This window comes from Artemia franciscana, chromosome 3 (genome assembly GCF_032884065.1).
Source record: "Artemia franciscana chromosome 3, ASM3288406v1, whole genome shotgun sequence".
In the NCBI taxonomy this organism is placed as follows: Eukaryota; Metazoa; Arthropoda; class Branchiopoda; order Anostraca; family Artemiidae; genus Artemia; species Artemia franciscana.
Window position 1 is genome coordinate 30,612,871 of NC_088865.1, and position 15,405 is coordinate 30,628,275.

The following is a 15,405-nucleotide window of genomic DNA, read 5'->3' on the forward strand; positions in this document are numbered from 1 at the left end:
GACTCAAAATTACAAATTGCAGTTCAAGTAAGTAAAAAGGAAGGAGTCCATTGTTCCATAGGCTATAGTACAGCCTGATTAAAATACAATTTGGAAAACAGTCTTGAGCAAACCTTGCTAAAATTTTGAGTTTAAAGTAAAACTGCTGTTTTCTGCAAATATGCTGTAAATCTGTTGGGTTTATCCAATTTCTTATACGTTAACTTTGAAATAACTTCTTCTAAAAATATATTTCACAGAAAATCAACAGCTACACAATTAATAGGCTAAGACGATCATAAATATAAGGGTGTAAAAGGTCTGCAAGTTAATGTGAAGAAGTCTAAGTAACTTAAACTAGAAAAATATGAGGGTGAGAGGTGATATTAGGTAACAAAGAAATAGATCAAGTGGGTGGTTTTACAGCCTGAGTTGATATTATTACTAAAGATAGTAGAAGCAAGTAAAAAGTAGAATAGCGGAGACACAAGGTTTTTCTGACGCTGACAATCGTTTGAAGAAATGTAAAAAAACGTCTGCTAATTCGGACTAGAATATTTTTTCTACAATTTTAAGAAATAAATTCTGAAAATGTTCATCTTGAAACCCTAAATTGAAGTCTTTTACACTTTATCTTAATCTTCGATTCTAATTGGGTTTTAAAAGATTTCGGATTAATAAAAGGCTTGAGCTCAAACCATGACTGAAACATGTCCAGCTGCATTACGATTCATAGGCCAGAGAACTATATGAAATCTTGCCATCATTTCATTTACTGGAAAAACTTACCTTTGCGCAGCAGGGGGGGGGGATAGAGATATCAAGATTTCTTTTTATTAACCTTTTTACTAGATGATCTAATGGAATCCTACCAAACATGACCAAAAGCTGCAGTTATGGATTCAATTGTTCATGCCCCATCTGATATCTGTTACAACAGCTTTACTTTCGGGTTACTTCCTATCATACACACGCATCAGAAGGCCACACATATCCACAAATAAGCAACAGAGGTTCAAAAATTAGAAACGATCCAGTTTCTGAGACATCAGGAATAATTACAGGATGAAGACAAATACTTTCAAAAAATTTTACTGCTTTATATTGCAAAACCTAAAGAGGTTCTATATGTGACCAAAACATATTCATATGAACTATGGGGAAATAATTTAGATTAAATTCAATCAAAGAATCCTAAATAATCTTCGAAAGTGGGAATGGAAATATACACCTCAAATTACATATGAAACTAAATCTGTCCTAATTTGACATATAGTCAATTAATATAAACTTTAAAATAATTTATAATAAATAACAATTCCTAGATTATAGTTTGAGCATCTTCAATTTTACGGTTTTATACAATTACATAGTATGACATGAATTATATTTTATGATAACGATAGAATTATGATCTTATGATACTCTTTTAATGATACGATTCCTAAAATTATGTTTCCTAAAACTTTATCTCAGTAGTCTCAAAATTTGTTTTAGCATAATTCAGTATTAGTTGATTAGATTAATCAAAATAACAACCTTATATGTTCTCCTCCAGTTGGATTTGTTTTCCTGTAGCATTCTCCTCCAAAGCATTTGCATAACTTCGGGAAATTGTTCATAGGTAAAGGTTGCCTGAGCTAATTCTGTCATTAAACTCCCTGTAAGTAAAGCTTTTGTATCTATTGCACTGGGCCTCTGTAATTAAAGTCTATAAAAAAGGTAAAATTTAGTTGACCTAAAATAGCAAATATATATCTAGTATTGGAAATTTATACTCGACATTAGAATAGATGGAATAAGTGCTAGGCCTCTTAAACATTAATATGTGGATTCCTTTAAAAAAAAATTACTATTCAATTTTGACCCTCAGCATTTTATAACTGAAGTGGCAGGCCAATTAGAGAAACCTGTTGTAACCATGCATGCCCTGACTACCCTGAGACTTGCAAAAAGGAACAATTTGTCAAATAGATTAATTCAGCGATCAACTGACAAGAATCTCTTAGAGGAATTATTCCTCACATTACTATCTTCAAACTGTTCAAAGGACTATGAGATTTATTATTGAGTACCAACACATTTGGTACATTGGCATTATTGGTGCAATGATTCCTGTTAAATAAAAAATAAAGAAAGAAAATGAAGCAACAAAAGGAGAAACAATATTTAGCTTAAAATTTTTAAGAAGTAAAAATAGGCTAGCGAAAGAAGCGTATTTTAGTTTGTTGGAAGATAGAGGTAGGGTGGCGGCAGGAAAACTTTAGATGAAGTAGGATATTCCTATTTTTGGAATGAAGGTGGAATTCGTATCGAATTCGAATACAGTGGTTGATAGGTAAAAGAAAGGTTACATGAGAATGCAGCAGTGGCAGGCTTGGAAGGAGGCCTTGAGATTACTGAGTCTGTATAGTACGGCGAAACACAAAGGAGCAGTAGAAGTTGATTTTAAGTTGGGGCTGAAAGGGGAAGAAATAAAATAGATTTTGAATTTAAGGGGAGCGTCGATTGACAGTGGGGAAAGAGAGAGGAAATCTAGGGGATATATTGTTAACCCAGTCCCTTGCCCGATGTGTGGGGAAGATGAAGAGAATATTTTTATTTATTGGGGAATTGTAAGGAATTTGTGGATCTGGGAAATGAGTATTTTTCGCTATTGTTGACAGATGTTGATGAAGGGCTGATACATCGTGAAAGATGTGTCTCTTGATAAATAATTTTGTCAAGATTCATATATAATACGTTTTTCTTTTTAATTAATTTGTGTTTTGTTGGTTTTGTTATGTCTATGTTCTGTTTTTATCTTTCCTATGGCCCGACGGTTTTTTTGGAAATACATACATATATACAATGTTTCTTTTTTTATTAAGCATTCAAGAACTGAACTTAAAAAATATAACTTGACAAAATCAATACAAATACGAGGGCTCCTTGGAAAGTAATTCTTAACATGTTACAAAACACCAAAATGAATAAAAAGGAGTGTATTATACACTATGAAAGATAATTTTCAGATCTATCATTCTGCATTCGCATAACCATTTAAGCACTTTATATATCTCTGAACAAGCTTGCCAACTCCATCAGCATAACAACCTGCTGATATGACATCAGCCAGTCTGTGACCTTATTTTTCAGCTTGTCAGCAAGTTCACACACATGAAAATGCAAAGCAATGATATATTGTTGAACATAATGCATATTTCTATTTTCTTTCTTTTTTTTTACCAATTGGGGTTACTTTCCAAAATCCCCATAATAGGAATAGATTTATACTTATAATTTACAGTTTCTCAGAAGTATAGGGATATCAAGATTGGAATATTGGAAGCTCCAGTGAGTGGTCAAGTATGGCTCTGAAAAATAGGCTTTTCAAAAGACGGAGGAGTATTTGTTAGATATTTTCCAGAGGAATCGTCTGCATATCCCTTTGGACACCCGTCTGACTAACCATATTTCAAACAGTAGCCTACAAAAAAGATGTGATTCTATTCTGCTTTCTAACGCCATAACAAGAGAGAGAGATTGAGGTGACTAGGACAAGTTCTGTTGATGAAGAATGAAAGATGGCGGAAGATAATCCTTTTTGGCCTATTATCTAAGACCAAATGAAAAACAGGTCGTCCTAAAGGGGTGGAAGGAGGTTGTAAGGAAGAATTTAAGAAAAATTGGAACTTCTTGACAGAGTATAAAGAGGAAGGCTTGAATAGATTTGGCATCAGGAGGAGCATACATAGCTATGACTGCATCAGGCAGCTTGGTGCTGCAGTGAGCTGTAGCCAATAGCAGTAATTTAACCTACGCAGAAAAGGACTCTAAAGGAGAGAGGGCATTACGCCCCTCCCTTCTCTCTATGGGAAAAAAAACATAAATAAAAATTTACAGTTTTTCATATTTCAAATTCAAATGATACATTTTTGGCGAAAAAGAATATTCTGTAATTTTTCCCTTCCCCTAGCAAAATGTACTTAGGTGATCTTGATCCAACAGTTTTCAATAAAAAAATGAAATTAAATAAATTTAAATGGAAAGAATAGGACTTGGCAATTGCTTCTTAACTTTTTAGGAGCTAGATTCACCTATACTGAAAAACAATTAGACATGACATGTTAAAAATGAAGAAAATGTTAGCAGAATGAAAGAATTTTTAGAGTTTTTGCGACTTCAGGGTACAAGAATAGGTTTCAAAATTAAAGTTAAGCAGTTTAAGTCACTAAGATTAGGAATTAGAGAGGGTGGAGAGACGATGTTGTGTAACAAGAAGATCAATCAAGTGGGCAGCTTCATTTACTAAGGTAGTATTATTAGTAAAGATGGTGGGTGCAGTGAAGATATTAAAAGTAGAATAGACAATGCTCAGGGTGTTTCTCTAAGATAAAAAAAGTTTGGAAGAATAGGAAGATAATGCTGCAAACCAAGACTAGAATATTGGAAGCTACAGCAATGACAGCGTTAGGCATGGTTCTGAAGCATGGGCAGTCCAAGAAATAAAGATGTATTTGCTGAATTTTTTCCAGAGAAATTGCCTACAGATTGTTTTGGCTACATGAATGAGTAACCATATCTCAAACAGTAAGCTGTACAAAAGTGTGGTTTAATCCTCATTTCAAGGGCTACAATGAGAGAAAGGCTGATGTGGCTAGAACATGTTCTATAGATGAAAATGATAAGATTGCTCAAGATTGTCCTTGTTCGGCAGCCATATAGGGCCAAACAACAAGTAGTTCACCCCCAAATGGGGTGGGAGAATTTTGTAAGGAAAGATTTAAGGGAAATGGAAACTTCTTGGGAGAGCGTAAAGAGTGAGGTTTTGAATATATTGGGTTGGAGAAGAGGCATGCCTGGCTGTGTTGGCCTCAGGCGGCAAACAGTTTGTAAGAGACATTATTGGAGATCATGCCAGCAAAGTTCACCCCCTAGACAATGAATCATAAACGTTACATCACAAGAATAGTAAACTAAAAAGGGAGAATTATAAAAACAGGAAGATAAAAAAAATAAATAAAAAACATTCACATGCTATGGTCACCTTGGTCAGCTTTAAAGGGATTAGTGACCCAATCTGCCAAGTTCTTGTGAAATCTGAGACCCCTGGCGTCATGATCCCAATGACTGTATATAGAACAGCCCAGGCTCTTTTGAAAATCATCTCCAGCTTTGCAGAGAGTGGTGAAAAGACCATTCATTGAGGCTTTGACGCAGTTTCCGTTTACAATTGATACAAATGTCTTGATTTTAGGGGAAAATATAAATATCAAATTTGTGAAATAAATACACTTATTTTGTTCCAAAGACAAGCCATACATACAGCTTGTAGATGACTAATAAGAAATAAGATTTTGTTAATCCAACAAAAAACACAATAGAAAAAACAAGAAACATCAGGTAGGCTAATTTATGGCACAACAAATCAAACTGTATAAATTATGGGAAAACCACTGGAAATGCACATCAGAATAAAAAACTACCTGAAGGACCCCAGGGATCATCATTGGTTGCTTCTCTGACTTTTGCTTCTGTTTCTGTGTAATTCATTACCATATTTGTGCTTAAAAAGAAAATCATAAGTCAGATTAAATGAAGATATCAGGTTTTTATGATTTATTATATCAGGACTAATTGGACATCTATAATTAAGAACTAAACAAAAATGGTCATCAAAAATTATTGAAGGGGAGCATAATAAGAATATATTAGTTCATTACCAGAGAACTTAAAGATACCAACTGAAAATTATAACTGACAAATTTTAAAAATGTTCATTTGAAACATTTGAAAAACAAAAAACAAAAATTATTCTTTCTATAATACTTTGGAGGTCTCTAAAAATTTGCATTAAATTAAAAAATTTCAGATGCTTAAAAGAATAGTATAAACCAATTGGATAAATAGGTAAAATTCAAAGTATCCCAAACATCAACAAAATACTGAATTTATTTAAGTGTCATATGTCTGAACACTGTAAATAAGAAGCTTTTTTTACCACTGTAATTTCAAACTACTTCGACTTGATGTTCATACAAAAGACCCTAGGATCACAAGTTTTTGTTAATTATCCTTCAAAATATTTCTTAAGGGAAACAATTTATCTTCTTGCTATTTTGAACAATCATCCTTTCATCATTGATAATAAATCCTTTAAGTTTATATCATAGTTGCATAGTTTGCTGCAACCTACCAAAGAGTAAATCCTGCCTTATTGTAACTAAAATTTGGAAATGACTTTTGAAAGAAAAAATTGTCAAATGAAAAAAAAAATGCCATCTGTAACTTATTCAGTAATGGTAACTATTATTTTCATTAATCTTTACATTAAAATTTTACTGTAAATACAAATTTATATGAATTTTATAAAAGAATCCGAAACCCTCCAAAAATAGCATTGGACCAAAATTGAAAGCATACCAATGGAATCAGCAAGGTCAAAAACCCTATTCATGAAGAGAAAAAAACAACAACAATGTGAACAATAAGGAAAGTTACACTTTCGCATGGGAAGCACCAACGCGTCTCCTATTCTTCTGCAGTTAATTAGAGCTGTTAAAAAGCTCACTTGACTGCTAATTTTTATATCTGTATACTTTTTATAAATTTGACAAGATAGTGCCATCATAAAGTGCCAAATGGCACCCCAAAATGACACTTTAGTTGCTATCTCTAGAGTGGAAAGGCTGCAAAGCATGAAGAGGGTACCATTATAATCTTTACAGTTGAAAACTCTAGACCAAAGGTTCCCTCCATCTTGCATGTTCCCTATTCCAAGCCCCTTAATGAGTTTCATGAATCATATGTAGGCTAACAGAGCTAGGCTAGGTTAGTAACGTCAAGATTAGGGACTGTACTTATCCTGTCCAAGGTATTTGACCATGGTGATTCAAATGTTACAATTTCCATTTCTAATGATTAATCCTCCTGGAATGTTAAAGTCAAAGAAGCAAAAATAATGAAAATATACTTTCTTATTGGAAATTCAAAATTCTTGGCAGCATTGCAGTAGAAAAATTGCATTAACAACAACATGAATTACCATCAATCATAACAACTACACATGTTGAATCATTTTCAAATGTCTCAAATACATCAAATGTCTTTCAGGTTTTTAAAATCTGCATATATATATATATATATATATATATATATATATATATATATATATATATATATATATATATATATCTGTATAAAAAAAACAACATTATTGCTTTGCAGTTTATGCAATATATTAAAAAAAAATATTGAATAAACTTGCTTGTCGTGTTTCCAAATATTCTAGAGTAAAGATCCAGATTGGTTACTCTAAAATTGTAGCTAATTGACGCAAATATAATCGTGTTGCCTTTGAAAAGCTGTATTCTACTTTTTCAGATCATTCTGTTCTTTACCTTTCTGGGCTTTATCCTATACTTAGGAATAAGGATTTTAGTGATATTTGGGTGGCCTATGTCCCTTTTGTAAATATCTTCTTTATCTTCCTCTTTGGTGTAGGAATAGAAAAATAATAAATAAGTAAAAACTAGTGCTTTACTGAAAACACAAAACCAACACAACAAAACAGGATTAGGAGCAGAAAAACCCTCAAGTATCCTGCAGAAAATAAAAGAATAATTTACAAAGCTTTCAATAGTCTTTTACCAGCCACGGAATCATTAAATTTCATTATACAATCTTAATTTTCGATACAACTTAAGCATGCTTGGTTTTTAGATTAAACTAGTTTTACAGGATTCCACAAATACAGGGAAATCTAACAAGCCAGTTAAATTGAAACAGCTTTTCAGAAATATGTTTCATAAACAACGACACATCAATTTTTGTTTGTTTTAGGTTTCAAATTTGTTCTTTACTTTCATAAGAAAACTTTGTTTTTACAAGTTACTACTAATTAGGAAGTCCATTTTGGATCCCCTACTATCCAAGGCATAGTTTGAAACTTTAAACAATATCAGTAATAGGAAGTGTCAACTGCATCTGAAAGGAGGCAGAGTACAGATAGATTTATGAAAATCCAAGAAATTAGAACAGATACAGACAAAAATAGCAATCTGCAATAAAAGAACAGAATAATACATAGACATGGACCCAAAAATAGGGGGGGGTGAGTTCAGCCCTCACCTGAAATCCTAAACAATCTTCAACTTCTAAGCACTTCTCATGCAAATTAGTTTTTCATTGCTCCACAAAATATATTTATTTTTAGCCCCCCCCCCCCAAAAAAAAATGTATGTGCATGCCTGTATGTGAAGTCAGTTTTAAACTGTAGGCTTATCCTAATAAAGATACATCTGTATTTGGGCATTCTAATGAGAAGCAAATCAACAATGGCATATAGGCCTAATTCTTTTTTTTTAAATTGGGAGATTGATAAAAAAATGATAGATAGTTAGCCTATATTATAAGGATTTGGTAGAGACTTGGGTTTGACAATTACCTTAACCATTCTGTTTCGTGAAGCTTAAGCATGAGGATGGTTTTAGCTTGTGTTTCAGTAATAGCATTTATGTCTAAAATATGATTCTTTTTTTTTCAGATGAACTCTTAAATTACCTATTTTTAAAAAAAAATACAAACTTTCAGCACTACTCAAAAGAAGTTGGGAAAACTAAAATGATTAAGCTAGGAAACACACATAGATTACTACATGGTTGTGGAGAGAGGTTTTAGCCAAAAATAAGATAGGTCATACTTTAACAAACAAATGAAGAATTTGAATAAGGAAAGGAAAATGCTTTTAAGCTTTCATATCTACCTTTCCTTTAATTTTAAGGATAAAAAAGTACACAGAAGATAGGTCTGCCTGAAATAACATGGCAAAACAGTTATTTTTGTTTAATTTTCGTTAAGTTTACTTTTCTTCAAATTGAGACCCTGTGAAAAATTCTAATGCTTTGGGTCCAATTTTAAGCCATACCAGGAGTTTTACAAATAATAAATACATTTTTAAAATCTTCTAAATCAATATTTAGCAAAGGTATGAGGTTCTAATGGTTTCATTGGACCTTATTTGTGCTCTAGACCTATTTCTGATAGTGCTACTGTAATAATTACCAAGTGTTGTAATACATAAACAGTTGAGAGTAAAATTTGGTATGAAAGGCAGTTGCTATCTTTGACAGTAGTAGAATTAGGACAATAAGACTTTCAGAGATAAATTTGCAGTCTAAATTATGCAATAGTAAGGTGTTTTGGCAAACTTTTTGATGTTCAGATATTTTACTGCCTTGAAAATAAGCACTTTTGGGCAAAATTAAGGTCCATGTTGATTCTGGTGTGCTCTGTTGAAATAATGGCAAACTGTAGGTGGAGTTAACATCAGTAGATGGTTAAATGGTATGGACAGTCTCACTCATATTTCCCTGACTTGTTACTCCATCCTTTGTAAAGTATGGACTCAAAGGATGCAATTCCAGACAAAGTCACTATTTCAGCTTGGAAGCTATTTCAGTTGTTGACAACATGTTTAGAGAAGAAATGTTGCTACATTCACGTATTAACAGGTTATTTAAGCAGCTTTTGTGAGTGGCCTCTTATGGTGCTGTAATTCAATTTTTGGTAGAGGGTTATTTTGTTGTGCATTATACTTGTAGGTTAGCATCCTGTCTCCACAGCAGCATCTAAAGACAAATGTTAACAACTGCAAGCATTCTAGTCTCTTGTTGCATGAAAAATCTTGTAGGCCAGCTTGAAACTTTGTGATGCACAAATACTTAATTTAAGGTATTACATAAAAAAAACTCCCTGGATTAGGCTAGAATGCTTCTTAAAAGAAGAGGAGGTATGTCAGGTTCAAAATCTAAAGCAGATCTCACTAATACCTTTTAGAGCCTAGGAAACACTGTGTGAGAGCTGCTAATTATGGTTTGCTTCAGGAGACTGAGGCTTGAGTTTGCTTTTGAAATTGCATGTTGCAAAGTGGCCTTGTAAATTCAGTTGGTCATCAATCAATTAGACAGTGAATTAGGATTGAATATGCTATATGGCTGATGGGGATTGTTGCTATCAAGGTAGAGGACATCCGCACTTCAATATGTTATATTCAAGCAGCCAATTTGGTGTTCATGTTTGAATCTTAAAAAAGTCACTCAGTAGCTTTGTTGATTTCTAGGCTGACTCAACATTAAGAGTGATATCATTTTATGTTTCATTCACTATATCATTTATGCATATCAGAAATAGGGTAGGGTACAAAACAGTGCCTTGGGGGCTCTACTTATAACATGCATGGTTAAGAGAAAATGTAATACCATTAACAGTGAAACGGCAAACCTACTGAGTCTGACCAGTCAGAAAGTTGCATGCTTTAAGTCTTGAGGAGATCAGTCTCAACTGATTTACCTGGCTGAAAGCCATGTTGTTTAGGGGAACAATTATTATTAAAGAAATGAGTCAGAATCTCAGCATTCACAAAACACTCAAAAGTTTGGCCACCACTGAAGTTAGACTGAAAGGCATGTAGTTTCCAGCTTTGTACAGTCACCTGTCTTAAATATTTGGGTAATATGGGCCAGCTTCCAGTCTGTAGGTACCTTTTATAAGTCTAGTGATGGTTCCATATAATATGGTGGTAATGCAATTTCTTTGGGTAGCTCCTTTAGTTTTCCTGGGTGAAAATTATCAGGACAAGAAGACTTGTTGGCATCTACACTTAAAGTTACTTTTGGATTACTAAAGGAGAGAGTTGAATAGGTGACATCAACTTAGGGGTATTATATGATGGGTTTTGAGGAAGAGGACTATGGAGTTCACAGATAAAAATTGATACAAATGGCCTATTGAGGATTTTGGCAATGTCCTTGAGGCTAGTAATTTCTTTACCATCATCTGTATGGAATAATTTTACTGACTGTCTGCTGTGATCTTTGCTGAATACATGCTCAATCAGCTAGCTTGGACTCAAACTTGAGAAAAGTTGTCTAGTTAATATCTTAAGTTTGTTTCAAGCTTTTGCCAGCTTTTGCCAACTTTTGCCAGTTTTCCTCCTCTGTGTGTATTTTCTCTAGTACTGTCCTTTCCTATTTCTTTCCTTATATATCTGGGGGACCATGAAAGGCTACATTTTAGGCTTTGGCAGGAATATGACTGATATGTGCTTTTTGTCAAAGGTAAGTAGCTTGTCTTTCAGGTTAATCCATAGTTGGTTGACATCTCTTTCAAGTAGAGGTGACCGAAATATGAATTCCAACTCTTTTCTGATCAAGCCATACTTTACACAAGTTTTCTTTTATGTATTTATTAAATAATATGAAAAGATAGATTAACTTCTAGGATTGAATGATTATCCTTGCCTAAAGGGGGTAAGCAATTTGTGTTCTGAAGCTGGTCTTTATCCTGCAACAATACTAGGCCCAGTAGAATTGCTCTCTGGAAACGTCAGTTTCTATTAGGTTGTTGTACCTTCTGCTAGAGATACAGATGATAAAGGCAATCTGTGAAAGGATACCTATTTTTGCTTCTGTTGGCTGGTACTGATTCATACAGGTATGCATCCTTCCCTATGAGGTCTGGAAGATTGAAATCACCAGCAATAATTAAGCTCCCTGTGTAATTTAGAACTGCTTTATGCAGCATCTTTGCTAGATTCTGCTAGGTTTCTTGGTAATATGGAGCAGACATACTTCTATAAATACATACTACTCTAGTTATTAATTCACCTTTACCATCATATAAGTCAAACCACACAGATTCAAAAAAAAAGGTAAACTACCAGAGAAACATAATGACCATATACTAAAGCAATTCTTGAACAGTGCAAACATACCACACCTGCATTCTGAGGAGTGTAGTTAAATATGACACCATACCTTGGAATCTTGACATGGAAATCCTTGTGTCAGCTCCTACTAGACTTGGAAAAAACCTCAGTCAAAAGGACCAGATTATAATCCTTAGAATAAACAATAGATTTTAGCTATTTGATTTATTAGTAAATTGATCAACATTAGTATAGAGAGAAGAGAAATCTGGAGTTTCTTGTTTTGGTGTTGCTTACTTTAGTTGTTATCTTCTATTCTATACAGACAGGTAGATGAGAATTTTGAGTTACCAGTATAGTAGCATCCAGAGCTTGTTTTGCTTTCCAGTGAGGTATCACTTTCACAGATGAGAGACTTTTAAGTGAAAAAAAAAATGAACATATTACTGACTTCCATAGGATGGCAGATGAAGGTCTCAGGTTTAATTCCATCTATATAGATTTTTCTAAGGCGTTTGATAAAATTTCCATTCTGCTTTTACTTCAAAAGTGTGAGGTATATCACCTTGGTGCCAGAACATTGAATTGGATTGGTGATTATCTAACAGGCAGGACGCAGAAAGTGATTGTAGGTGATGCTTTGACCTCTGCTGAGATAGTTTTAAGTGGCGCTCCACAAGGTAGTTGCCTTGGTCCAGTACTTTTCTGCCTTTTCATCAATGACTTGCCTCTTGTTGTCCACCATTCCACACTTAAAATGTTCGCAGATGATGTAAAGCTCTACTGCTCCTTGACAAATTCAGATGAAGCTTCATTGCTTCAAAAAGACTTGGATGCAGTGCACAATTGGTGTAATGCTAACTCCATGTTTGTCAACGAAAATAAGTGTAGGGTTGTCCATTACTTCAGCAAAGTAGAACAAAGTTACCAATACCATCTTGCTGGATATTCAATCTTACCTGTTGAAAATGTCCGTGACCTTGGTGTTCACTTTGATTCTAGTCTTAGGTTTGACAAGCATGTCTCTGAAGTAACTCGTAAGGCAAACTATCAGCTATTATGTCTTAGATGGAATTTATAAATCAACAGTTCAACCTATACTCGAATACAATTCGTCAGTATGGTATCCATTGAATAAAAATGACAGAGCAAGGGTTGAAAAAATACAGCAAAGAGCAACTAAGCTTGTGCCTTATTTGAAACATTTGCCATATGAAAATAGACTGCACAGGCTAGGATTGTCAAGTCTTCAATTCTGAAGGGATAGGGCAGACATTATTAACACATTCCGTATAATCAAAGGCATTGATAATATAAGTACATCACAGTTCTTCACATTTAATGACACTAACAGGACCCGTTACCACCCACATAAATTGTACCCCTCACTTTCAAAAAGGAAAATAGGCCAACATTCATTTTACAGCAGGGTGTGGAAGCCATGGAATGGCCTTCCACCTAAAACATTTCTAACAGATGACATAAATATATTCAAAACAAGACTAGCAGAAACAAACTTTCAAAGTAAATCATTTTAAAATAATTTATAGTATTATTTGTCAGTGTTTGTTGTAGTCGTTATTTTCATTGATTTATATCTGTATATTATGTTGTCAGTTGTATTGTGTATTATGTTGTGTATTATGTTGTCATAACTTCTATTTATTATAATTATTGTGACAAGCTTGAAAGCTTACCATATTTGGTATTAATAAATAAAATATTTGAGAACACTCATATTTATACTATTGGCTCAGTCTGCAGCTTGGAGTTCTCTATCTGATTGAAGGAGGGACTTCTCCCTCACTTTCCAAGTTTTTAACATAATATATAGGTCATAGATTGCAAATTATTATTCACCAGCAGCTATTCTATTCTTAAGCTCTGTAACAAGTGATATTCCTTTGAGATCTGTTTTTTTTTTATTCAAAAGGATAACACAATAAAAAAAGGGATAGTGTTGTATTCTGAGTTGGACCACTTGCTTGCATATATGGTTTAGGTGACAGACGTTGACTATAGAACCACAATTAATTCTATTCTTGTCTCATCAAACTGCAGGAGAGTACTAGTGTCATCACTAGGTCAATACTGTGTGTAATAATGCTGTTTTTCAGCATAGATGACATGTTGTACTTCAGATTCAAACAACTGCTGGAAGTTAGCACTCAATGTTTGAAAAGAACAGATTTTGGGTTTTTCCCTATAATCAGCTAAGTAGAATTTACCACTAGATGTATCTTTTTATGCTTTTTAAAAATTTACTAGTTACTTCCTTTACAAATTTTATTTTGGACCCACAAAATGACACCTTGTTCTAAATTAGAGAATGGCTACCAAAAATTCAGAAAACTACCACAAGACAGTAATAAAAACTTACTTATCTCATTCCTACAAGAGTACTGCTAAACTTTACCCTCGCCCCTAATGGATAAATATAGAGTCTATTCTATATACTCAAACTTTCTTTTTCAAATTAGTGACTCTTTTCTTTCTTTTTTGTTATTTCACAGTGAACAATTGACATTAGGAAAAGAGTAATACTACTCTAAAATATTTTGTGAATCTTTGAAGTGGACTGTATATTTACCTATCAAAGAGGGAGGTTAAGTGAAGCAATATTTAAACTTGTATTGGTTTTCTACATCTGAGAGAGAAATACTTATAAAATTATAGAAGTAATAAATATACCTTAAATCAAACTTGCCAGCAATAGAATGATTCAGGGATCCCCCCTTACCCCTTCCTGATGAACCCTTATTCAACCCTGATAATATATTTTGGTAAAATTCTAGTTAAGTGACTTCAGGCTATCTTGGAAAGGGGTTAGGGTAGGAAAATGAAACTACCCACCACCACTCCTTCTCCCTCTAGAGGGCCATGAAATTTGCCTACATGACAGGTCTATACCTATTGAAATTTTAACATAACAACATTTTACCTTAATTTTCAGTTACCAGTTGCCCTTTCTCTGCCTTTAGTTCTCAAAATGCAATTCCTGTTATTTGGGTAGAATTCTGAGCCAAATCAATGTTTTTTTTTCAAAATTTTGGAAAAGTATTTGTATATCTTTCAAACCTTATAAATTGGGATTGAGCAAAGCTGTGAAGTTGAAAACAATTTTGTTGTACTTCACTCAAGCAGAAGATCTATTTTACAAGGTTTCACTTTTATAACATGCGTATTCTTAAAGGTCATCAAGGTCAGGGCCCTCTAGAGGAGAAGGAGTGGAGGTGGGTACATCAAAATACATTCTCAGGACATACTTTAGCCTCTAGACTCATCCCTGAAAGTTTCATTTTCCTAACCTAACCCCTTTCCAAGATAGCCAAAAGTCAATCAACTAGAATTTTACCATATATTTCTCTTCTACTTTGTATCTCTTGATGCCTTGTTAATGGGCTTCAGGACCTATCAAAAATATTTCCTTTATACAAAAGAATTTAAGACCTATTGGAAATTGAATATTATTTTAAAATGTAGATGACAATGGAAGTAAACAAAATAGTCTGATTAATGGAAACATATATGCATGATGAGATAGCTAGCCCCAACAATGATTTTAATGAGCCTGGGACATTTTATGCTTGTGCAAATCAGAATAACCAGATTATCTCACATGAGAAGTAGATTAGAAAATTCTGCTAGGCCTACTAATGGTTAGGATTTTGGAAGTGCTGCTTCTGTAAAAAGTGTAAGCTTTTGTTAGTGGGAAGTATCATATTCCTGTTAGCCAA

At 33.6% G+C, this 15,405-nt stretch overlaps 1 protein-coding gene across 1 annotated transcript in view; it reads right to left on the reverse strand.

Annotated features, from left to right (window-relative positions):
* LOC136025145 (telomere length regulation protein TEL2 homolog) overlaps positions 1-15,405 on the reverse strand; it is a 47,511-nt gene that overhangs the window by 31,241 nt on the left and 865 nt on the right. The window contains exons 2-3 of the mRNA XM_065700894.1: positions 5,448-5,527; positions 1,519-1,640 (exon numbers count right to left, since the gene is read on the reverse strand). Coding sequence (XP_065556966.1) covers positions 1,519-1,640; positions 5,448-5,527 — 202 coding nt within the window. The remainder of the gene's footprint in view (positions 1-1,518; positions 1,641-5,447; positions 5,528-15,405) is intronic.